This window comes from Hemicordylus capensis, chromosome 1, assembly GCF_027244095.1.
Source record: "Hemicordylus capensis ecotype Gifberg chromosome 1, rHemCap1.1.pri, whole genome shotgun sequence".
Taxonomy (NCBI): Eukaryota; Metazoa; Chordata; class Lepidosauria; order Squamata; family Cordylidae; genus Hemicordylus; species Hemicordylus capensis.
In genome coordinates this window covers 229,673,841-229,699,905 of record NC_069657.1, presented here as the reverse complement: position 1 = coordinate 229,699,905, position 26,065 = coordinate 229,673,841, and the positions used below count along the sequence as shown (strand labels likewise).

The following is a 26,065-nucleotide window of genomic DNA, read 5'->3' as shown; positions in this document are numbered from 1 at the left end:
GTCCATCTAGCTCAGTATTGTCTACACAGATTGGCAGTGGCTTCTCCAAGGTTACAGGAAGGAGTCTCTCTCAGCCCTATCTTGGAGATGCCAGGGAGGGAACTTGAAACCTTCTGCATGCAAGGATGCAGATGCTCTTCCCAGAGCAGCAGTTGTAGTTCAAAAACAGCTGAAGGGCCAAGGTTCCCCACCCCTGCCTTAAGGAAAAATATCTTACAGTGCTCACACATGTAGTCTCCCATCCAAATGCAATCCAGGTCAGACCCTGCTTAGAAAAGGGGAGACTCCATGCTTGCTACCACAAGACCATCTCTCCTCCTGTAATATTGGTGAGGGTCCATATTTTAGTGGCAGAGCGTATGCTTAGTCGGCATAAGTCCCCAGATTCAATCTCTAGCCTATCCACTTAAGATGGCCTATCCTCAGGTAACAAGATCACAATCTCGGGCTTATCCTCAGGTAACAAGGTTGGAAAAACCTCTCATTGAGACCCCGGAAAGGCATAGCCAGTCACAGCAGGCAGCACTGTATTAGAACATGGATCAATGGTCTGACTCAATGAGGTCATTCACACAATCAAAAACTGTGTTCTACCCAGGTATGGGAGCTGTGTGTTTCCCAATTTTTGGTTGTGTGGAAGCAACCTTTCCTCCTACACAACCAAAAATTGAGAGAACACACAGCTCCTAAATCCAGGTAGAACACAATTTTTTATTGTGTGAAATGCCCTCAGTATAAGACAGTTTCAAGTGTTCAGGGTTTCATATAGCTTTTAGTTGGAACACGTAATTCATTCCCATCTCACACTGAAGAGGGGAGTTCTCCTAAACATGTGTAGGGTGCCTTTTCCTCAGCACTGGCAGACCTCGGAGATCTGAGGTCACAGCAGAACTCAGAGATGTGATTTCCAGGACGGCTGCAGCCCAGGGAGCGCACGTTACAAAAGGCAGCTGGCCAAGCAAGGTGTGAAAAACTCCACCGCTTTTCTATAGAGTTCTTAACAACTTCATCCTTATCCTAACATCACCAAGTGCTATGGTTGTAATGAGACCTCTTACCTGAAAATCTTAACTGAAAAAGAGCTCACAGATCTCTTACCTGAAAATCTTCCTTTGGAATAGCTTCCACCCACTTTTCAGAGACTGGCAGATGAGGGTAGGAATTATAGAGGATTTCAATGATCTCTGGCACTGAAGCACAAGATTTCAGGACCTAGTATGGAAAGAATCAGGCTCTACTAAGATGACAGTGGCACACACCTATCATCATGTGAACCATTCTCTGTTATTCTTGCCCTCAGCCAATCTTAAAAGGGATGTGATATTTGCTAGCCAATCTACATATGACAACTGAAATGTATGAATCAGTTCGCACTCTTTGATACCTTATTTATGCATTTGCTAATAATGGCAAATATGACAGCAATGAATGCACCACTGAGAGACCTTAAAGGCCAAGTTGAAGACAGATCATCCTGGAGAGAATCTATCTATGTGGTCGCTAAGCGTGAACACCGACTTGACGGCACTTAATCAATCAATGATAGCAAAACCATGGTTGCTGAATGTTTAGAACAGTTTGTTTTAAAAAATCTGTTGATTAAAAAGGGGTATGTTTCAAATAGAAATTATGTTACTGCAAACAAAAATGATCATTATTTTTTGGCTTCCAGAATAGTATATAAACAGATTTGTAAGGATATCATGCATATAGATATCTATCTTGCTATCTCTTGCTTTCAGAAGGAAAGTTGTTGTTGTTGTTTAAATCTATAACACAATCTAAAAGTCTTTGACTGAGAATCTATGCTCATGAGTGGGTGGGCGGGCAGGTGGGTTAGGGGAAGGCAGGGTTTGGTTTACCTCCCCCGCCCCCAGACAATGTCAGTCCCTCATCGTCACATTGCCACACCCCCACACGGTCTGTGAAGCTTCCTCCTCCTGGCCTCCAGGAACCCCACAGGCTCTGCACATGATGAGTGTGGTGCCTTGGGGGATCCCCCAGGAGTCGGGTGCTCCAGGTGCCTGACTCTGTGTATGCCAGGCCTGTGCACAGCCCAAGCATACACACGATCCAAGAGCCGGAGTTAATGTAGTGCTTCTCTTTATTAATCAATGTGGTGATTCTCTTTATTTAGCAGGAGGAGAGTGACTGGCCCTATCCACCCCCAGCACAGTACCTCCAGTGACTTTTGCTGGTGTCTAGCTTGTGTTTCCTTTTAGATTGTGAGCCCTTTGGGGACAGAGATCCATTTTGTTTATCTTATTTATTTGTTATTTCTCTGTGTGAACCGCCCTGAGCCATTTTGGGAAGGGCGGTATAGAAATTGAATAAATAAATAATAAATAATAAATAATAAAAATAGGGTCAGGCTGGGCTGTCCAAGCCTGGGCTAGGTTGCTCGTGTGAATAGCCTTAGTGTGTCATAATCATAACCAGGTTTGTTCTTCTACAAACCATTGCAATATTGCACAAACCATTCTAATGTGGTTGAAGTATCCTTTGATGAATGAGCCTGATTGACTAGGGGCACTCTTCAGTTTTTACTTTAATCTTCATGTATTTTGGAAAGCTGAAGGGTTGTGTGTCAGTGAGTGGAGGTCAGGCTCAAAGGTCAGAAAGGAGCAGTGTGTCTGGAAGGAGTAGGTTTTTCAGTAGAACCTGTTAGGCATAGGCATAGTCTTTATTTCGGTCTTTGACTAGCCTAACAACAAAACAAACAAAAAACAGTTAAGACAATCTACTCCTACAAAGTAATAAGGGATCTCTATAAAATTACCTAAAAACATAGTATAGTGAGTAGAAGAAGCTGAAAATTAAGACTATGAACATAAAACTACTGTATATTTAAAAATTAATCAACACTGGTCTCAGAATGATACTGAGTATAAAGGGGACAAGACAGCAAATTTGTATGCCTATTTTAACACACAACAGTGTTAAATCTCATTCCATATTGAATTCTATACTATTGTATGTATGGCATCATCAGCATTTCCAACTAGTGGACGCGACATACATACAGGTGCTAAAGTGTTTAGTTCTTATTAAACTCTAAATGAATTTTGCTAGCTATGAGGCAGAACTTGGCCACATTATAGGATCTAAAGTCATTCTGATCTGTCAAGAGGAAATTAAGATAAAAAGAATCAGTACAGCCTGGGTATGCACTAATATATGGGGAGATAAGATTATGCCGAATGTCACGATAGTACTGATGGTAGAAGAGTACATGAACTGTCGTTTCAATCTCACCGGAGCCACAGGGGAAAATACGCTCTCTGTATGGGATTTTTTGACATCTTCCTTCCATCACAGCTGTGTGCAAGGCATTGCATCGAGCCAATGTCAGAGCTCTGCAGTACTTTGGGACTGTTAACTGGTTTAAATAGTTGGCAGGGGTATAGCTCAAAATTTGATTGCCCCAAAAGATACCAACAGGAGCCCTGATCAATTTGCCGCTCCATATGAACCTGCTAGATCTTGTACAGATGTAATGTAAAGATGTAATGATGGCCACAGTTACCCATCCGTTTGTCATGTCATTGCTGGATTACTGTAATGTGCTCTATGTGGGGCTGCCCTTGAAGAATACTCGGAAACAGCAGCTAGTGCAAAATGCAGCAGCTAGGATTTTATCCGGAGCTGTCCATTAGGATCATATTATACCCATTTTGAACGAGCATACATTGGCTGCCAATTTGTTTCTGGGTCCAATTCAAGGTGCTGGTTTTGATCTTACAGGTTGATACTTCAACCTTTAATGGTTTGTGCCCTGGATATCTGAGGGACCACCTGCTCCCAAGGGCTTCTGCCCGCTTGCCAAGGTCATCAGAAGGGTCTCTGTTCCACATACTGACAATGAGGGAGGCTCGACTGTCATGCATGCAGACAGGGCCTTCTCAGTTATTGCCCCCCGACTTTAGAATGCTCTCCCAGTGGGCATCCGCTCCTCACTCTCTATCACAGTTTTCAGAAAGCAAATGAACACTTTGCTTTTTGCCCAGGCTTTTATATGAGTGTTGTTTTTGTTGTTGCTGCTCTGTATTTTATGGTCTCATTGTGTATGTTTTAAAATATTTTAATTAGATTAATTAAAATAAATTAAAATTTTTATATACCAATTTAATATTTTTATTATGTAATTGTTTGCAGCTCAGGAACAAGGCTTGGGAGTGTGCATTTCCCCCCTCTTCCTCCCCTCCTCTGGCATGAGTTCCTTCCTGCCCTTCAATTCTGTCAGTTCTGTTGTGGTCAGTTCTTTCCATGATTTTCTTAATTACCAGGTTTGCAAACCCACTTCAGGTCCTGCATTCAAATTCTAGTTAAAACTGGATGCCTGGTTAGCATCAGTGCAGATGGTTAAGACAAACAATGGCAGGGATTGGTGCTGGATAAGAAGGGAGGGGATCTGCATTCCTGAGGCTAGTTCCCAATTAGCAAACCATTTCAGCTGTTCTCATGAGCCGCCCAACCCAGGTTAGGGCAGCCCAGCCTGGGTTGGGTGGAGTGCTGGGATCAGGCCTGATTCCAGCACTGCCCTCGTGGGTAGCCCAACTTTTAACCTCAAGCTTTAGTTGGGGTTTAAGGGTTTGAGCACACCCTTTACCCTGGGGGTCGTGAGTATGATCGGGCTGCACACAGCCTGAGTATACACAGAATCGGGTTCCTAGAGCACCTGACTCCCCCAGGAATCCCCCTATGCACTGTGCTTATTGCACATTGCATTGTGGGATTCCTGGAAGCCAGGAAAATGGGTCCCGGCCTCCAGAGATCTGTGCTGCATGGAGCAGCTGGGATCATGCGGGCACACACTATTGTGCCAAAAAGGCATTCGGAGAAAATCTGGGGGAAAGGTAGGTTCATCCCTGCCTTCTTGCCAACATGCTCCCCACACATCTCATATAATAATAATAATAATAATAATAATAATTCAATTTCTATACCACCCTTCCAAAAATGGCTCAGGGTGGTTTACACAGAGAAATAACAAACACATAAGATGGCTCCCTGTCCCCAAAGGGCTCACATTCTAAAAAGAAACATAAGAGAGACACCAGCAACAGTCACTGGAAGTACTGTGCTGGGCGTGGATAGGGCCAGTTACTCTCCCCCTGCTAAATAAAGAGAATCACCATGGTAAAAGGTGCCTCTTTTGCCCAGTTAGCAACCTAATAAGCTGGCAAGAGCTGTCTGTCCAGTTTTACACCAGTTGGGTTTTCAAGAGTGGCAGCTCCATGCCACTTGCTGCTGCTGCTGCTTCTTCCTCTTCCTCCTCCTCCTGCTTTTCTGCTGCCTCTGCCTGGAGAGGATGCCTGCTCTCACTCCCATTCTACAAGTGTACTAGAAGCAGCAACTGACAAGGATAGGTAAACTAGCCCCCGGCCTCTCAAATCTCCTCCTCACCCCTTTCTCTCTCTCGTTTCTCAGCCCATTCTACTACAAGCCTTAAGCTGATTCAATTTGGACCTTAAGCTAAAGTTCCTCTTTGTGAGCTTCTCATTAACTAAGTTTGTATTGCTTTGCCTAGCCAAACCTTTTTCATTTCTTGTGCCCTGTTTACCGCCAAATAAATCTTTAAACTGTATCTATGCTTCCTCATCATTCCAGACCAAAACCTGACATAAATTAATACTGAAACCGATTGCTTCCCCATTGCCAAGCTGATTCCCCACATTAGCCCAAGAGCATAATAAGAGTGTTTAGCCAGCACTCTGGAGCAGTTCTAGTAACACTCGTTAACCAGGATCACTCTGATTGAGTGAACACAGCCCATCGGGTACATCCTGTAGTAACTTCTCTCCCTTTTAATAATGGGTATCTAATATATAACAAAAGGGAGGGAAAGAGAAGTGGAGTGAGGACCAGGATCATTGTCATCTGATCCTGGGCTAATGGAGGCTGCTTTAAATTTGTGTACTGGGTCCCAGTGTAGGGCTCCCCCTTCACTTGAAGTATCTGCCATGGTCAAACCAGATCACTCTGCAAGGCACTGCAAGCCCAGATTGATGTCTTCTTTATTCTCAACCTGATATTTGAGTTGTGCAGAGTTTTTTTTTTTTTTTTAAACTTTGGAATGGGAAATGTGATATATGGAACAGGCACAAAATACTAATGTTGTGCCAGATAAAAGATGTTGGATGGAGTTTCATATGCACAGAATGTCAGTCAAATAGGGTTGCTTAAGCAACTCTTAGTAGGGCAAATCTAGTGGCTTGACAGTTCCTTTATTAGTTAATACCTACACAGACACTAACAAGCAGGGCTGACCTTCTCCTTTTGGATCAGAGGTTCCCAAATCATTAAAACAGTTATTATTACAACCTCACGGAGGTGCTGGATTCACAGCATTGGAGGGTTAATTCACTAGCTGTTTAAAATTAGAAACAAAGGTGAGAGCTTGAGAATGTGAACATCTAGGGCAGTGTCCATTAGGACCGACCATTCCAGGAGGGATTAAAAGGGCAAGAGGCACACTCCAGAGACTCACCAAGAGCCAATTAGCACAACTTTGGTGGTTTAAGCCTGCTACTTTTTGGAACTTGACTGAAATGCCCACATGAACTATGAGGATTTCACTAGCATTTTTGAAACGGTCATAAACTGGTTTCATTTCAAGTCGTTCTTCTGGCTGTTCGGCCTAAAATGAGTAAATTTCCCAATGAGAAGCTTTAAACCTAGAGAAACATTTTTGGGTCCAAATTTCTGTATTGCAATGGTGCTTCTTTAAATGTGTAGAAGTTACACATTTACACATTTCTGCATCTCTTCTCCAGTTCCCTTGGAACACCAGTGCTTGGAAGCTGCTTTCACAGATACCTCAGTGGCATGGAAGCAATTTGTTTCAGTGAAACCTCCTGCTACTGGGAAATATTTGTGAACCTGGCAACCATATGGGTGGGACTAACTGCACAGGCCCTTCCTAATCAGCAGCCTAGTGGGATGAAAGGTGTTGATAAAGTGGGAAAGACTTGCACAACTGGCCTAGCCCACATGTTTGCAATATACACACTCCTTCTCCAGTGGTGTGGGGAAGCATGATAGGGAAAGCATCTGACTTGCTGCTGGGTACCCAGAAAAGGGGGCCTGAGCCTGCATCTATTCAATAAACTAAAGACACGTGTATAAAGATCCACCTTGGAATTTTTCAGAGCCACACTGTCCATCTAGGTCAAAACTAACTGATAAATGGCCTCTTTCATAAGGTCAGAGGCAGACCATGTCTTCCTCTGCTTAGCTTCCTGTAAGGTTTTAAGTGGAGACGTTCAGTGTGGGAATGAATCAAAGCCTGTTCTCTTTCCCTGAGCATAAATACCTTGACAAAAGCCGTAGGCCATATTTTCTGAGAGCCATAGTTGAGCAAGGTCTGCACAGTCAGATGTGGTCTCTTCTGCTCTTGTTGGAAAGCTGCAGCTTGCAGAATGCAGGACATTGGAGATGCTCCATTGTAATCGATCGCATTGACATCGGCTTTCTTCTGCAGCAGAAGCTGGACCAAATTGTGGTGAGCATTTCGGCAGGCCTTGTGAAGGGGGCTCTTTACTTCTTCATCCACAGTGTTAACTTCTGCACCATCCTCAAGGAGGCGTTTGCATACTTGCAAGTAGATTTCTTGGTTCTCCACTTTCTTTGCTTCTTTACAAGCCACACTGAGTGCTGTCTCCTCCAGACTGTTCTTCTTATCCACAGTAGCACCATACCTCAAATACAGGTGCAGGTGGTGGTAAAGGCCATGTCTAGCTGCGATATGAAGAGGTGTTTCTTGGAACTCTTCACTTGGCTGATTAACCAAGGCACCAAATCTCACCAAAGCTTTGGCGCAGCTATAAAGTAGGGACATCATCATTACACTTACAGCAAAGGGAACTGACCAATTGTAACCTGCTTTCTTTTTTTCCTTTTTGTACCTTCTTAATGTAACAGTTTTAAATAGTGTTTTAACATTGTGTTGAATTTCAAGTTATTTCAATCTGTTAACATTTTAATTTCTTTTAATTTGTATTGTTTTATTGTAAACCGCCCAGAGATATAGGTTTTGAGCAGTATACGAATCTGTTAAATAAACAAACTAACAATTCTTAATTTTTAATGATAAAATAACTGATTTATTTGTTTTCATCCAGTGTTTTTCTCTGTAATGGCACACAATTGTGCAAATATATAAAGAAAGGAATAACCAGACAAAAGCTATGCTGGATTGACTGTCTTTAGTCACTCCAGCATAGCATTTTATGGTTGGTATTTCCTTAGTGTGGTGTAAGTATGCATTTTGCTATGTAAACCACTTTGAGATTTTTGTTGTTGTTGAAAAGCAGAATATACATGTGTTTTATAATAATCACTCACATACTATGCAATGTAGTGTGGGGGGTAGGAATTCTGCCTGTGTTGCTGCATCAGTAAACAGCATTGACGGAGGGCATCAGGGCAGCTCCACTCCAGCGTAATGTTGTGCAACTGCATTTGTGCAACGTTATGCCGGGGTGGAGCTGTTCTGGTGCACAGCTCTGTCAATGCAGCAGCACAGGCAGGGCTCCTGCCATCCACTTCGCATTGTGTAGTATGTGAATGACTAATAGTAATAAAGTACAATTGCTATTAAGTTTAGTTGAACACAAACTTACCTCCCCTTATGGTACTTACATCTTTTGAAAGCAATGCTTGAGTCTTTACTATTATTTAAGAAAAGATGGACAGAAAATTTTTTGTAAGCTAACTGATGCCCTGCATGGCGGAATAGTGTTTACTCTGAATTATGTATTATGGAGCTGGCAAGACGTTCTTTCTGTGCAAGCTCTTCCCCTCTCCCTAATTCTGTGCTGTTAAAAATTAAAACTTGGCCACTCAAATGATTTATACCCACGTACCTGCTCAGCTGGTATGTTCTTAATTTTTGCACAATTGAGGAATGTTTGGCTTGGAATGATGTGGTTGTAGCAAGAGGGAAAGGGGCAGCAGCTGATGGAGTGGCTGGAAAACAGGGCTGAAGGAACAGGCTGGGAGGCTATCGCCAAAGGTACCAGGAGCTAAACACTGAACTTGGGTTCTCCCTGTCGGAGTACTCCACTCCTGCTTCTCACAGACTGTCACCCAAAGCTCCAAAGGGCTCCAAGCTAGACATGATGCTCTGTGTGAGCAGTGGCTGCTCCATCACCTTCATGTTGAAGGAAAGCTTAAAGACTATGACCAATGGGCAAAGAAATACCTGTTGCAGCTGCATTTGAAAGAAATGAGCAAGCTTGAAAGCTGTTGGTTTTCAACCTAATTGTGCTCTAATTTGTCTGATCAAATATTGCCAAGGACTCTATAGGACTGTGACTCCTTGAGGACACTTGGTGTTTGATCCACTGAATTTTCTGCTCCTCACCAGCAATAAATGGACCCTCCTCTCTTTTTGTGCACGAGTGATCCTGATGTCTTTGCTCAGGTGGGCACTTCTCTGGCTGCAATATATCAAATTTCTCCAGCATTCACTCTGCAGCAATGTCTTGCTAGGAAAATGTGATCCTTCTGCACAGTTTATAACCCAATTGATGTGTCTGTGACACTGACAAACAACAGCATATTTTCTTCTCTCTCTCTTTCATTTTTATTTTCTAATCTTTTGCCTGTTTGTCTCAACATATTCTTTTCTGGATGAGTGCTGCCCCTTTCTAGCTCCACTGTGGGGAATGCTCATTTAGCAATCCAGCTAAATCTCACTGCAGCAGTGGAACGGAGTGAACAGCAGCATGATGCTCCCCATGCAGCTAGACCACCTCCCCCCCTCATATCTGGATCATACATGGGGGCTTCATGCTACACAGTACACTATTAGTATTGTACAGTATTGTGCTACAGGGAAAATGCTGTTCAGTGTGCATTGCCTGATCATTCGTAAAAGCCCTCAGGGATCCGGTGCAATTTAATTTGCTTTTTGTCTTGCAGAGTTGGGGAAAATAACAGGAATAAAAACCACAGTGTCTATATCTCATCTTCCTAAAGAGAAAGGGGAGTCTAGGGATCTGCACCTTATACTAGTTGAGTTAAAAAAGCAAGTTTTGGGGGTGTGTGTATATCTATATCTATATCTATATCTAATCTATATATCTATATATAGATCTATATCTATATCGATATATCCCTGTCCCCAAAGGGCTCACAATCTAAAAAGAAACATAAGATAGACACCAGCAACAGCCACTGGAGGGATTCTGTGCTGGAGTTGAATAGGGCCAGTTGCTCTGCCCTGCTAAATAAAGAGAATTGCCGCTTTTAAAAGGTGCCTCTTTGCTCAGTTAGCAGAAAGTTTTTAGCTTTCATGACTGCAGATTGAAACAATTTTAAAATGTTGGCATTCTGATGTCTTCTTAGAAACTAGAGGGGGAAATTAAAGCTGTTTTGTGGACAGTTGCGGGAACGGTAGGTCCCGGGAACCGTGGTGAGGATTTCAGTAGTGCTAAGGTAGGCTTCGCACCCTGCTGCTCACAACAGCAAAGTGAGTGACCCTTTATTTTTGCTCTACTTATTTTTGCTCTATTTATTGCATTTCTCCCCACTGTCCTCCTTAGTCATGAACTCATTATGGCCTCTGGACAGGGGCGTAGCAAGGTTGGAGTGGGCCCAGAGACAAGATTTTAAAATGCTCCCCCGGGCGGGTGCGCAGCTGGGGGAGTCAGTCATGTGACTTGCCTCTGGCCCCCCCCCCCGGCAGTGGGCCCCCAGACAACTGTCTCTCCTTGTCCTATTATAGTTACGCCCCTGAGCCCTGGGCATGTAAAGGGCACGTAAAGGGCAGGCCACAAGAGGCTGTTTAATTCTTGCTCTTTCAGTTGTTTTTCAGTTCAGGGTTGCCCTCTCCATCTGTTTTTTCATCCATGGGGAGAAAGATATAGGGAAGCTATCTTTCCCTTCTGCGGGTAGAAAATTCCTGTTCTTAGGGAGAGGGATTTTGTGTTGAAAAAAGGACAAGAGGGAAAATATATAGCAGCCACTATTTCCCTCAGATGCAGCATTTGTAGGGCTGCTTTGGTGGTTTCTTAAAAATGAGGTTAAAAAAAAAAAAGGACTTCTACCTATTGTGTCATTTGCACCTTCCTTCATAGCCACTGTAACATGAACATAATACTACTGACTGATCTGAGAAGGCTTTTTAGGGATTGCTGACATAATGCATGTGAAGGACTTTGAACAATCACTTGTCCTAAATTATAAAGCGTTAGACATGCTTACGCTAATTGAAATCAGTGGGCTTAAGTATATTTAGCTCTATGCTGGGTTGTGGCCAAAAAGGAAGATATAAATGCTTGTTCTTTTGATTATTATTGTTGTTTCTTTGTTGGTTTTTGCTTGATCATGAACATTTCCCAGTCCCATTACTTAAATGAAGACCATCTGTTTTGCACACAAAATACAGCAGGTTGATTCTTGAAATCAGGGTTATAAGGCATGCGGGGCACAGATACCTCAAAAAGGCTCTACCAAATAAAGGTGGTTGCATTTTAACATAGACATACCCCTGGAATGCTATGCATATCACTTGCACAGATAATCTCATTTTTAAATCTGACGTGTTCAGGCAGAGAGGGGCTCCCTCTCTGCTTGAACATATTTGTAAGCCCTCAATGAAAATAAAAAGAAGTATAGAAAGGTGACACTTTTTACACAAATGCCGATGTTACTGAAACAAGTTATGCTTCTTGGAATACTGAATCAAAATTAACTCTGTCGTCCTGATACTCCATGTATGTGATCAAGGAGTTGGGGTGTTCTGCACTTTCCCATACATATGTCTTTACTTTGCCATTGATGGCAGCTCCGGGCCGGGAGGAGTTTTTTGTTGAAACTATGGGACACAGAGGTCAAGAGTTAAAAAGCCTCAGGTCCAATGTCCTGATCCTGATCTGGCCTCCTTGCTGCCCCTGCTTACCAAGGAGAAAACATATGAACAAGGGCAAACCGTGGTGAGGACTTTCTTGTTAGGTGGCTGGAGTTTAGCCAACACTGGAGGTTTCGGCATACAATAGTGGAAATGTTGGTGGAGTTCTGTGTCTTTTGAAAATGTAAAAGTGGTGTTAAACTGAGCCCTCAAAAATGGAAGGCCTGGAAGTCTAATTTTTTTAAAAAAACAAAAAACTATTGCTTTTAAATCTTGCAAATCAAATGCTAGTTTTTACTTCCTTTGACAAATACTCAAATGTAAATATGTATTCAAGATTTCATTTTAATAAGGAGAAACTTTATAGCTTATATCACTTCCACAAGCAAATCTACAGTGTCATCAAAATCATCATCTATCAAAACTCTATATTTGACAAATAAAAGAACAGATGGATAACTTTTGGGTCAAATTACACATTGTACTAACAGAGAAGCTTAATGCTGGAAGTCTCTCCTGATTATTATTACTATTTTATTATTATTTCTTGTTTACACAGTCAGACAGGTGTTATTGATTGGTTTGTTTTATCCAGACATCGAGTCCTTCCCAAGGACCTGGGATGGCTGAATTTTATTATCAATATTGTTGCTGTTATTATAGATATCATCGCAGAGTATATGCTGTTCCCAGTAAAGTTGCTTTTTGTAATTGGCTGATGGTGATTTCTGTGGCTCCTATGGTGTTGAGGTGCTCTTCAAGGTCTTTTGGAATTGCACCTACTGTAGGGTGCCAATTACCACTGGGATTACTTTGGTCTTCTTCTGCCACAGCCTTTTAATTTCAATTTGTAGATCTTTGTATTTTGTTGTTTTTTCTATTTCTTTTTCTTCTATTCTGCTATCCCCTGGTATTGCTTTGTCGATTATTTTAACTTGTTTTTCTTTCTTCTCGACTACAGTTATATCTGGTGTATTGTGTGGCAAATGTTTGTCTGTTTGTAGTCGGAAGTCCCATAATATTTTTGCATCTTCGTTTTCTACAACTTTTTCAATTTTATGGTCCCACCAATTTTTGGCTACAGGTAGCTTGTATTTTTTTTGCAGATGTTCCAGTGTATCATCCCTGCTACCTTGTCATGCCTTTCTTTGTAGTCAGTCTGTGCGATCTTTTTACAACAGCTGATTAGGTGGTCCACGGTTTCATCTGCTTCTTTACAGAGGCGGCACTTGCTATTGCTGTTGATTTTTCGACTTTTGCTCTTCTTGCATTTGTTCTTAGTGCCTGTTCTTGTGCAGCCAGTATTAAACCCTCTGTTTCTTTCTTCAAGTTGCCTGTCTTGAGCCACTGCCAGGTCTTGGTGATGTTTGATTTTCCACTTATATTGTACAAATATTGACCATGCAGTGGCTTATTTTTCCATTTTTCTGCTCAGTTCTTCACTTGTTCTTTCTTGTAGGCCTGCTTTCTTTCATTGGTGTTGAAGAGTTTCTCGTTATTGACCATTTTAAGTGCATCTTCTTCACTGTCCTTGATATATTCTTCAAGGCCTCTTTTCTCCTCCTCTACTGTTTGATGGACTTGCAGCATTCCTCTTCCACCTGAGCTCCGAGGGAGGTATAGCCTATTGACATCACTGCGGGGGTGCAGAGCATGATTGATGGTCATGATTTTCCTGGTCTTACGATCTAGCATCTCTAGCTCTGCCTGGGTCCAGTCTATTATTCCTGTAGTGTATCTGATAACAGGTATAGCCCAGGTGTTTATGGCTTGTATGGTGTTCCCACCATTGAGTTTGGACTTTAGGATTTTTCTAACTCTCCTGATGTATTCACTTCCAATTTTTCTTTTAACTTCAGTGTGTGCCATGTTATCAACCTGGAGAATGCCCAAGTATTTGTAATGTTCTTTCTCTTTCAGGTTCTTGATGTTGCTTCCATTGGGCAGTTCTATTCCTTCTGTTTTTCTTATTTTTCCTCTGTTTATTATTAATGCAGCACACTTGTCTAGTCCAAACTCCATTGTTATATCGCTACTGAATATACGGACAGTGTTTAGCAGTGATGATGATGATGATGATGATGATGATGATGATATTTACACACAGTGTACCAGATGTTATTGACTGGATTTGGTATTTTAATTATCGGGCCCTTTCCAAGGGTCTAGGATAACTAAAGAAAAATGAAAGATAGCACCATAGTATTCATGCTGTGCCGAGTAGTGTGGCCTTCTGGAGCTGATGTGTTGTAATTTTATCGATGCCCAAGGTGTCAAGATGGTGTTAAAGTTCTTTTGGTACAGCACCAAGGGCCCCAACAACTATTGGCACTACTACTGTTTTCTTTTTCCAGAGCCACTCAATTTCAATCTGAAGGTCCTTGTATTTAGTTGCTCCAGTTGTTTTTCGCCAACTTGTCTATCCCCTGGGATTGCAATATCAGTTATCAGAACCCGATTCTTCTTGATGACTGTCAGATCTGGCATATTATGAGCTAAGAGCCCCTGGTGGTGCAGTGGTAAAACTGCCACCCTGTAACCAGAAGGTTACAAGTTCGATCTTGACCAGGGGCTCAAGGTTGACTCAGCCTTCCATCCTTCCGAGGTCGGTAAAATGAGTACCCAGAATGTTGGGGGCAATATGCTACATCATTGTAAACCGCTTAGAGAGCTCCAGCTATAAAGCGGTATATAAATGTAAGTGCTATTGCTATTGCTATTGCTAAACGCCTATCAGTTTATATTTGAAAATCCCAAAGGATTTTTGCCTCCTCATTTTCTGTGACCTTTTTCAGTTGGATGATTCCACCAATTATTAATTTATTATTATTATTATTATTATTATTATTATTATTTAAAAACATCCAGAGGTGGATTGAAAGCACGGTGTGCGTTTGTGTGTGGGGTGTGTGTGAACACTTACCCCTTGTATCATTTCCCTACCAAACCCTCTCAAAGCTGCTTCATAAAGTGGCTGTTTGCAGCAAATAAAGACACTACATTGATAAATCAACAAAAAAGGGTCGACCTTTTCTTGGTGAAAGCCTTCTGTGAGCTTCTCACATAAGCTGAAAATTTAGAAACCTGGCAAAGTGGGATAAAAATTAAAAGTAACATTCTGCTAGTTTTGTATCGTTTATATTTAACATAGTATTTTTTTTCTATAAGTAATATTTAAAATAATATGTTGTGCAAATAATGTTCAGGCAGTCCAGTACTTCTGAGTCAGAGTGGTGATGGTGTTGGGGAAAATGAAAGGGTTTTAAAAACATAATCCCCTGTTGGTGTGAGGAATTCTGTTAGCACATACAGTATTAAGCAGCAACCAGCAGTCTGTCAGTAAGGAGGTGATTACAAGTTAGTGCTATAGTATTCCTAGCCCCCTGCTGCCAATTATGTGCTTATGCAGGCATCAGACTGACAGAGCTCAGTATAAAAGTGTCCCCCAGCGCTTCCCATAAATCCTGTGCTGGGAGAAAGGAAATTGCAAGATCATCAGGAATCAACACATGTTTTGATTCCTATCATCTTTTTACTGATTCTGGTGCACAGCACCACCACAATCTATTTCAGATCTAGGGCTCTATGTGTCATTATTTCCACCAAATGTGGCCTGGGCAGGCTGGTGGATCCATATTGCATAGCAGTGCAGGCAAGAAAGTATGCAGAAAGGCATACTTTCTTCCAAGTATGGTGGTTTCTATTGATTCATTATCCCTAAACACATTTGCTTCAATGGAAATTTCACTCAATACTGTGGAATTTACTTCCAAGCAAGCACACACAGGATTTGAAGCATTTCCAGAGCATTTTCTGAGACAGCAGAAGCAGATGGGGGGACACTTTCTGTCTTCACATTACATTCACTGCTTAAAATGCTTTTTGACAAACAGAAGAGACTTAATGATAAAACAGTCTACAGCAATGTTTGTAGTGCAAGTAAATGAATGTGATAAGCTAGTCTAAATGAATCACAGTGACTGCTGCTCTGCTATGAGATGTTGACATTGCCTCTGATGAAATAGTGACACCTTCACACAGCAAGGTCAAATCCTCTGGTAGGTAGAGAGCTAGCCACAAAACCAATCTAAGAGACCATGATCTGCTCCCCTTCCAGTGCTCTTACCCAAAGATTGTGTATGTCCCCTGCTAACTGGGCAAAGAACTCTTTTTTGAAAGCAGGGGGAGAGCAACTGGCTCTACTCAACCCCAGCACAACATCCCTCCAGTGGCTGTTGCTGGTATTCACGGTTGGCTGGTATCTTGCAAACTGGTCAAATATTGGTGAGACCAGGAGTAAGCAACCTTCGCTTTCCCACTGCTGCTGCTGTTGCTGCTGCTACTACTACTACTACTGAGTTTTATATACTGCTCTTCAACCAAAGTTCTCAATAGAAAAAATAAATACATGAATAAGATTGTCCCCTGTCCCCAAAGGGCTCACAATCTAAAAAGTAACATCAGGCAGATACCAGCAACTGCCACTGGAGGGATGCTGTGCTTTTGCTGAATTGCAACTCCAATCATCCCCAGCCACATTTATTGTTCAGCAACAGCTGGAGAGCCAAGGTTGCCTACTCCTGGGCTAGATGATAGTCAAATGGGTAGGTGATTGATTTCATGGCTAGTGGAGAATACTATCCAATACTTTTCATAACTGGGTGGGAAACTGTACCCAAAGAATGGCTCACCAATGGCCCCTCAGGGAGGGAGGATGCTGGAGGGCTTCAGGGATCTATCTTGGGCCCAGTATTCTTCAGAATTTTTATCAGTGACCTAGATGAAGTGGTGGAGAGAATCTTGATCAAATTGCAGATGATACAAAAGTGGGAGAGACAGCTGGCACCTTGGAAGATAGCAATGGAATTCAAAATGACTTTGACAGAATGGAAAACTGGACTGAAACTGGCAACAGAGACAAATGCATTAAAAGAAGTCAAATGGTATAGGATGGGTAACAGTACATGTGGAAAGGCTTGGCAGTAGTATAAGCTGGGCAGATGTACATGTGAAAAGCATCTTGGCATTGGCATAATCACAAGCTAATATTGGGTCAGCTTGAGTGTGATGCACCTGCAAAAGAGGTTAATGCCTCTTTTTGTTTGCATTCATTGCAACCATAATTTTAAAGAAATAATAGTTCCATTTTATTCCACGCTATTCAGACCTCATCCCATTTCTGGGAGCTGCACTTTAAGAAGGATGTAGACAACTTGGAATGGGTTCAGAGGAAGGCAATGAAGATCATCAGGGAAAACAAGCCCTATGAGGAAAGGCGGAAGAAACTGGGTATGTTTAACCTGAGAAGATGGAGGACAAACAAGACGGCATTCTTCAAACCTACAGGGCTAGCACAAAGAAAGAAGAGGGCAAAGGCTTGTTCTCTGCTACCACAGAGGGCAAAACTAGATATATTGGGCTTAAGACAGAGGAGGGTAGATTTTGGTGGAACATAAGAAGAAACCTTTTAATGATAAAAGTAGTTTGACAAGTGACCTAATTACATGGGCGAGGGGATGGAATTTCCCTCACTAGAGTTCTTCAGGAAGAGGCTGACAACCGTACAATGATCTGTTGGGCATGCTCTAGCTCTGATCTCCTGCATCAAGCAGGACAAGGCTCCCTTCAGCTCTATGATACTATGGGGCTCTTCACATGATCAAGGTAATGCAGGTTCTGTAAAGATTCAAGTTTAAGTTACAACAGGTTAGATGAAAAACAGAGGTCCCCCACCGCCAGCAAGCTCCCATGTTGTATAAACTCATGATTTTTCAGTGATCTCCACCTGGCAACACGCCAACCTGACAAGAAGCTGAGATCTGTAATTTGGGATTTGAAGTCAGTTTGCCAATTTTAGCTTCATGTCAGTTTGGTGTGTTGCCAAGCGGAGATCACCGAAAAATCCTGATTTCACATGACATGCTCCATGGGTAGCCAGGATCTCTGGGTTTTTTTGCTGAACTGACATTACATTGATCATGTGAAAAGCCCCTATAATAATTCCATAATTCTGTGAAGGGCATTGGCTGAGGAAGGAGCCTTAGGCTTGCACTGATTAGAGAATAGTGTAATGACAGGTAAAAAAGAGAAAATATCCATCTTAAGACAATTTGATAGTAGAAAATGTACAAGGCTTTGAGTTTCACAAAGCTCTTCGTTAGGCAGAAATAAAGACGATATAAAAACATTAATCCTACATAGAAAACATGGGAAAGGAAATGGTTGCATGAATATGTGGACTTCACATAGGATTGCAACATTAATTTTTTTTGCCAGTAGCAACCACTGACAACAAAAGCCAAACCCACACTAGCCAGAGACTGCTACAGTATATAAATGTAGACCTCTATTCAGTCTATCACTTTAGCGTGAGTGAACATTTTAACTTGCTAGTGAAATGGAAGCAAACCAACAGTAGTGAGAAAAACAGGTTGCTTCTCATACCCACAGTCCATTAGGGATGTGCATGGAACTGGCAGGGGGTGGTGGCTTTAAGGGTGGTGGAGGATGCACTTACACCCCCCCCCCACGTTTCCCCCGCCGGCGCATGATTCCCTAAAAGCCTGTCGGGGTAGAAGCGTACCTCCCTGCCACCCCGTTCCGATGATTACCAAATGTAACCAGAAGTAGTTACTATCTACTACAGATAGCAGTTACTATCTGCATGCACCCGATGCGTGTGTGTGCATGATGTGCGCAGTCACAGCTATTCCTTCCGGTTATATCCGGTAAATGTCGGAACAGGGTGGCAAGGAGGTACACTGCCACCCCGATAGGCTTTTAGGGAATAACATGTTCTTGGGGGAAATGCGGGGTGGGTGAGTGCATCCTCCCCCGCCCTTAAAGCCATCCCCCCTGCCATCAAACTTTTGAGCTGGCCAGGGTTTGAACTGATTCGGAGGGCCATAAAAGGGCCTCCGAACTGGTTTGTGCACATCCCTACTGTCCATCTATTAAAAAGCCAATTTGCCTGTGCAGCCTGTCAGTAGTCATAAAAGGTCTATCAGACTGCCCATTTGAACCAATGGTGACAATATCATTAAAATTTCTGTCACAAAGCCTTATTTCTAATTGCAGTAATAACAGCAAGAAGAGTAAGCAAATCACAGGCTTTAAGAGCTGATATCTCTCATACGTAGGTTTCCACAAAGAGAAAGTGGTTTTCCATATAGACATAAATTTCCTGCCAAAGATAAATACAAGCTTTCATATCAATCAGGATATAATTCTACCTTCCTTCTTCTGCAATCCTTAGACTGCTATAAAAAATAAACTACACAGCTTAGATGTGAGAGCACTGGCCTTCTATTTGGAAAAGACAAAGGCCTTCAGGAAAGGAAATAGCCATCTTGTACTAGGGAGGTGTGACCTGGCTCAATCACGAGCCAGATACCATTAAATTTTGTCAAAAACATGATTAACTAGGTGCTGCCAGGGGTGCTGCTGTGGCTTCAGGGGGAGTCTCCAGCTTCTCCCCCTCCTTCCACCAGCCTCCCCCAGAGTTTCCATTGACCTGTTTGGTCCATTTCAGGGCTGTTTTGGCCCTCTTTGCATGCCCGATGGCCATTTTTGGACCACTGTGCATGCATGTGGGCCATTTGCATGACCCAGGTGGTCACCTGGTTATGCAAATGGCTGGTGCACATGTGCAGTGGCCCCCCAAATGGCTTTAGCACACACTAACAGGCCAAAATGCCCCCCAAATGGCCCAAGCTGGCCACTAGAGACTCGGGGGGAGGCTGGCGGGGGGAGCTGGAAGCTGCCGGAGACTCCCTCCATGGCCACAGTAGCACTCCCAAGGCCACCAAAGCCCTCGGCAGTTGACCTTATTTAAAAATAAAATTTAATGGTATCTGGAACCCCCAAACCAGGTCCGAACCAGTCCAAATTCAAACCAAACCAGGCCACCCATTTGTGTGTGTGTTTGTGTGAAAACCAAATGTTCCCAGTCCGGTTTGAATCCGGTTCATTTTCAAACCAAACCTGGCAAACCAGTTTTGTGCACATCCCTATGACAGGGAGGATAAGATGGGAGGGGGAAAAAATCCAACAGATGGATGGGTCTGGATGGATAGTTTTGGCTATAACAGAGACATACAAGTGTTAGGGAATGGATCCACCAATGGACTTTAAAGCACATTCCACACATGTGGTGGTGGAAGCCGCCGGTTTACCAGGGGTCTTTAAAGAAGATATTTGAAAAGCAGCAACTTGGTATTCTGAGCATCCCTTCATCAGGCACTATGCATTAGATCTGAGATCTTCATCTGACGCTTCCTTTGATAGAGGCATTCTGAAGCAGATTATGCAATAATGTAGAGTTAAGCTAAATCCTGTACCCTCCACCTATACAGGAAACTTGCTAATCGCCCAGTTGTGTGAGTACAACCTGGATCACCTCAAGGATAAAGAGATTGCTTACCTGTAACTAGTGATCCTTGAGTGATCCGGGGGTATTCACACAACCCACCCATTGGGTTATAATGTACTGCATACTTTAATAATCTCTCATAATTTAAAGTTCCATATGGGATTCTTGCTTTAGCTACCGTGGTCATCCAGGAACTGAATCCAGTAACACTCGAATCGCCACTCATAATGGAAGTGCACGAGTGTGGGGTGGAGCGAGACCATCACATGGAGATTTGAAAGTCCTACTGTTGCCTAGTTGCGCATGCTCCTTGCCCAGTTGTATGAATATCCTTGGATCAATCAAAGATTACAACTAGGTATCGTTACTCTGGAGGTGTCTGGGACTGGAGCAGAGGAGGGGGCATAAACAAACACACTCTGGCTTTGGTGGCAGGGTTGTTTCCTTTCTTTGTTTCTGTGATAGGAGCAACCCCTTCAGGTCCACTTTATAGAAAAATCTCTAAATCCGTGAGTGAGTCAGTCAAACAAACAAACACTTTATTGCATCAACCAAAGGTCATCACAATTCCCTCAAGGGGCAAAAAATTACATGCAGACATAAGATATATTTTAATGCAGGGGTGGGGAACCTTGGCCCTCCAGCTGTTTTTGAACTTATTTATTTGTTATTTCTCTGTGTAAACCACCCTGAGCCATTTTTTGGAAGGGCGGTATAGAAATCAAATGAATGAATTAATGAATTAATGAACTAAAACTCCCACCATCCTCTGCCACAGTAATGGGGATGATGGGAGTGTAGTTCAAAAACAGCTGGAAGCCCAAGGTTCCCCACCCCTGTTTTAATGGGTCAGAATTATATACAATTACCTCCAGGGGGAAAAAGCACAATAACATACCTAATCACTCAAAAACCTTAAGAGCTTTAATAAAAGAGTAGCTCTGTATATTATAGATACATCTATGTTTGCAAGGAGATAGAGATCCAGTTTTTCTGGGCCTGTGTTAAGTCTGGTAATTTAATGAATTTTTGGATAAATTTCTCTCTCAGCTCTTTGTTGAGAGAGCAACAAAAAGTATAACACACCAAGATCTTCAGTTCCATTTTGTTCACAATACACTCTGCAATGGGTTCCTATCTTTCCCATCTGAAGAAACATAGTCTGATAAAACCTTTCCTCAAGTTCTAATAAGTACATTTGCAGGCAATGATAGGTCTTGTGGTGATAGTACCTTAGTGAGAAAGCTGTGTTTTGGCTTGTTGCCAGGTCTAAGTTGGTAGCAAATTTAAAGAGCTTGTCTTTGACCCATGTTTTGACCTGCTCCTTGAGAACAAAGTGCATTTTAAATGTGCTGTGAGGCTAGAGGTTTTTGTGTGCAAGGCATATGCCTGAAACATTTGCTAGACTCTATATGCTCAATATTGGCTGATGAGACAAAGTAAAGCTACATTGCCTGCCTTCTCCAATTTCTTTATCCCAGAAGTACATGTACACCACGGTACCCCTTTTGTCCTTCAAGGCAGTTCACTGTGTCTCTTGGCCTCCTTGTCTAGGAGCTGGCACCCACTCACTGTCACATTGCAGCCCTAGAAGGTCTAGCCCTGTATTCACCTCTTGAACCCCTTTCTGCTGTTCCACATAATTAACTGAGAGGTGGTGATAAAAATGAAGCATAGAGGTGAACACAGTGCCTTGGATGCTGAGCTCCCTGGAGACTCTGCAGGGGGCTTTCTGAACAGCAAGGGGTCCCTTCTGTTTTATCTTAAGTAACCAACCTTATTAAGTTAAAAATAGCCCTGAACACAGACGTGAATGGAATGCACTAACAGGGCCGACAGGAAGGGGGGGGGATTGTTTACTGCAATGGTTGCCCTGGTTGTGCTTGCGATACAAAAGATCTGGCAGAAGGTCTCAGCTTCTACATTATTCTCGCGTATACTTGTATAGTGGGAATGCAGCCAGCTTTCTCTCGGTGTTGTATTATTTGCGTCCCTGTTTACTGTGCACAATGAATTAAGTACAACACAGTTCCAGCTTGGTCTAGGAGAAACGTGTGGCAGGCCTATGTTGAGTCCTGCCCAAGGGCTTTTGTTGAAAAGCGGTATATAAATATTTGCTGCTGCTGCTGTTGTTGCACAGAACCTCCTTACTACATTGGTTAAAGTTACATTGTGGGGAGCCTGAATTTCATAGACATGGTTCAACACAGCACACTGTGGCTGAAAGGTCAGAAAGCAGTCCTGCAAAGGATCCTTTACTTACTTGCCAGGATTAAAATTATCTGACTGGTATGGCTTATATTAATGTAGATTCTGTTACAGCATCTGTCTGTCTGTCTGTCTAGAAGAAGGGGAGAGAGAAAGACAGACAGCTCTCCCCTCCCCCCACTTTATAGCTGAAAATGAGGGAGGAGAGTTCATTTCTCTACAACAGTTTCTGGTTTGGTTTGTTGGTTTGTTTTTGGTTTGTTTGTTTGTTTTTGCGGCTGGGGGCAAGGCAGGGAAGACCTCATGGGGAAAACCAGCACCTCTGTCCCTGCTTGTGGGTTCCCAGAGGCATTTGCTTGACCATTGTTGGAAACAGGATGCTGGACCTTGGTCTGATGCAACAGAGCACTTCTGATACTCTTAACTGAGAGCTGCAAGCATCAGATGTTCAACAGCATTTTTGTAAGTGCTCTTGGGACATACGTATCTTGTGCATTATAAATACACTAGCTCAGCCCGCACAAAGCATCTGTGTGGTAGTGCACTGAGCCTGTGGCATCCCCCCTCTCTCTCACCACTCTCTCTCTCTCTCCCCCCCACCACTCTCTTGTTCGTTCTCTCCTCCCCACCACTCTCGCTCTCTCTCTCACTCGTGCTCTCCCCCCCACTCTCTCTCCCCGCCTACTCACCCGACTCTGCCTTTCCTCCTTTCCTCCTCCTTCCCTCCTTGCAGTGGCCAGGACTGCTGGTGCCTCTGCCATCTCCTCCTAACCATCCGCCCCGAGTTTTCCCTCGGCCGCTTTCCCTCTCTCCTCGGCCCAGCAACAGCCTCTCTTGCTGACTCCCACAGGCCTTGACCTCTCGAACAAACCACCCCTCCCTCTCTCTCTCCGTTGTTTTGCCGCCCTCTCTGTCCAGTTTCTCCTTTCCAATCTGCCTTTCCTCCTTTCTTCTTCCATCCTTTGCCCCGCAACTCTGTCAATTTCTGCCTTCCTCCCTCACTGCCGTTCCCTCTCCAGGCAATGGTTCCAGGCATCCAGATGCTCTGGACACATCCGGACGTAGTTCTCTTTCGGGTTGGCCGTAAGAGAATTATAGAGAGAGAGATAATAAAGTAGAAACATGTCCAGTACATCTGTTATATATTTTGAAGGATTTGTTTGTTTTGTTTGTGAGAAATAAAGTCATTTTTCCAATGGCCTACAGATACCAATCCTGATCAATCCTGCCACTGAAATTAGCTGAATGCACTACTTTTTACCCTGGAATACTCTGGAGGAGAGGTATAAATACTTTGGGGTGGGGGTATTTTAAAGAAGAAATTCTGAATATAATTACCATATTTTAACCGTTATTATTCTCAACAGATTTTTAACACTCAACAATCAGATCAATAATTCCAAAATAACATCATCCCCAAGAGAAGCAAAAGATCAAATTTACTATTATTCAAATTTATCATACATGGTAATTATTCAATAAAATGAATAATATTTGCAGTTGAAATCCTACAAATTTCAAACTGTTCTTTTACTTCCCTTCTGAAAGCACTCAGAATTATTTTAATGACATATACAGGTGACCCTCAAATAGTGGTTTCTCCCATTCACAGGCTACCAATTTAGTTATCAGGGGGTTAGTTTGGGTTATTCATGGTTTTCTGCCCCCACCCCCCCGATCAAATTGGTATGCCGTTTAAGCAGACACTCTCCCTGCTTCTCAGCTGGCATGTGGGGAGATTTAAAGAAGCAGTGCAAGAGACGCAGACTGCTCCATCCACTCTCTTTCTCGTGTGCCACTTCTTTAAACCTCCTTGTGCATCAGCTGAGCAGTGGGAAGAGTGGTTATGTAAACTTTACAACTCCCTCATTTCTCAGCTGACATGCTGAGTTGAAATGCTTCAAGCTGAAATAGCCACTCTCCCCACACTGTGAGAGTGGATTGTTTAGCTAACAAACCTAACCCCATTTTTGGGGTCAGGTAAAGCATTCCAGTATTGCGGTTCCCGCATGTTACCCCCGTGAGAGTAGAGGGCCTCCTGGATTCAATTTCTTGAACCTTCCTAGCAGCTTAATCTACGCAAAATGATTTTGCCCAGTCAACAACGGACTCAGAAGCATAGGGAGGCTGGCGGCGGCCGGTGGCTGCCACCACTGGGGCTCCCTTGCCCCCCCCCGCATCTGATGTCAGATGCAGGGGACGTGATCTCCCTCCTAAACAGGGCCACACAGCCCCATTTGGAAGGGAGAGAGGCCCACGCTGCATTGGGCAGAGCGGGCCGGAGCAACTCTCCCTGTCTTAAAGGCAGGGAGAGCCGTTCCGTCTGCTGATCTCCCTCCCAAACGGGGCCACGCGGCCCGATTTGAGAGGGAGATTGATTGGCCCTGCTGCGTTGGCAGTGAGTTCAGGAGTACCTCTCTCTGCCTTTAAGGCATGGAGAGTCACTCCGGCTGCACTGACAATGCAGCACCGGCTGATTTTGGTTCCACATGGGGCCACGTGGCCCCTTTTGGTACTGAAATAACACCTCCCGCATCTGACATCAGACATGGGGTGTGTGTCTGTGGCCACGGTTGCAGCCCCTGATTGGTGGTGGCCCAGGTTCTTTGAACCTGTTTGCCCAGTGGTGGTTCCGCCCCTGAATGGACCTCATCTACTAGTTTTTTTTAAAATGTTCTTGTAGCAACATGAGAGCAATCACAGAGGAAACAGCAAACATGTTGATCCAGGTTTGTAAAAAGGAGACCTGCCTGTCCATGTCACAATATATTTGTTCATCTTAAGGTGTCTTCATTAACATGTAGATGGCTAGGACAATTGGGGAACAAGTAGGAGAAGAACACATAGTGTGAAAACACATTTCCTTTGTGTTCAGCCACTAAGTAATTCAGGCACACCTAGACATACTAAATGACTATGACTTAGAACCATTAGTCACAGAACCAGAACCAACCAGAGAGATGACAACCCTGGACGTAATTCTGAGCAGTGCCCAGGACCTGGTGCAAGATGTCAGAGTTGCAGAACCAATGGGGAACAGTGACTATAGTATGATTCAATTTAGTTAACATGTGAGTGGAGAATTGCCAAGGAAGTCCAACACAGATGTGTTGGACTTCAGACGAGGAAACAACCAAGAAGGAGGAAAGGTACTACCAAGTTAAGGAGGATGGTTAACAAGTATGGTTAACAAGTAGTGTCAGTGAAGCTATAAAAGGGAAGAAGACTTCCTTCAGAAAATGGATGTTCTGCCCAGATGAAGAGAACAGGAAGGAACACAAACTCTGGCAAAAGACATGTAAGGAAATAATAAGGGATGCAAAAAGAGAGTTTGAGGAGCACAAGTGTTTGAGGAGAAGTGTCAAGGGGAATAACAACAACTTCTTTAAATATATCAGAAGTAGAAAACCTGCCAGGGAGGTGATTGGACCTTAAGATGATGAGGGTGTGAAAGGGATTATTAGGGAGGACAAGGAGATTTCACAGAAGCTGAATGAGTTCTTTGTGTTTGTCTTCATGGATACTGGATACTGACCATATACCCTCTCCGGAATTGAGCTTCTCAAGTTTATTAGCTGAAGACCTTGGCTAATTTGAGGTGATAAGGGAAGATTATCTAAACTGTCTTG

The 26,065-nt window shown here is 43.1% G+C and overlaps 1 protein-coding gene across 8 annotated transcripts in view; it reads right to left on the bottom strand.

Annotated features, from left to right (window-relative positions):
- ASB18 (ankyrin repeat and SOCS box containing 18) overlaps positions 1 to 26,065 on the bottom strand; it is a 66,489-nt gene that overhangs the window by 4,611 nt on the left and 35,813 nt on the right. For 7 of the 8 annotated variants that reach the window (XM_053283157.1, XM_053283155.1, XM_053283156.1 and 4 more), the window contains 2 exons: positions 7,316 to 7,823; positions 1,099 to 1,212 (listed from right to left, as the gene is read on the bottom strand). In XM_053283157.1, the coding sequence (XP_053139132.1) occupies positions 1,099 to 1,212; positions 7,316 to 7,823 (622 nt within the window). The remainder of the gene's footprint in view (positions 1 to 1,098; positions 1,213 to 7,315; positions 7,824 to 26,065) is intronic. The other variant, XM_053283152.1, reaches the window with a different exon arrangement.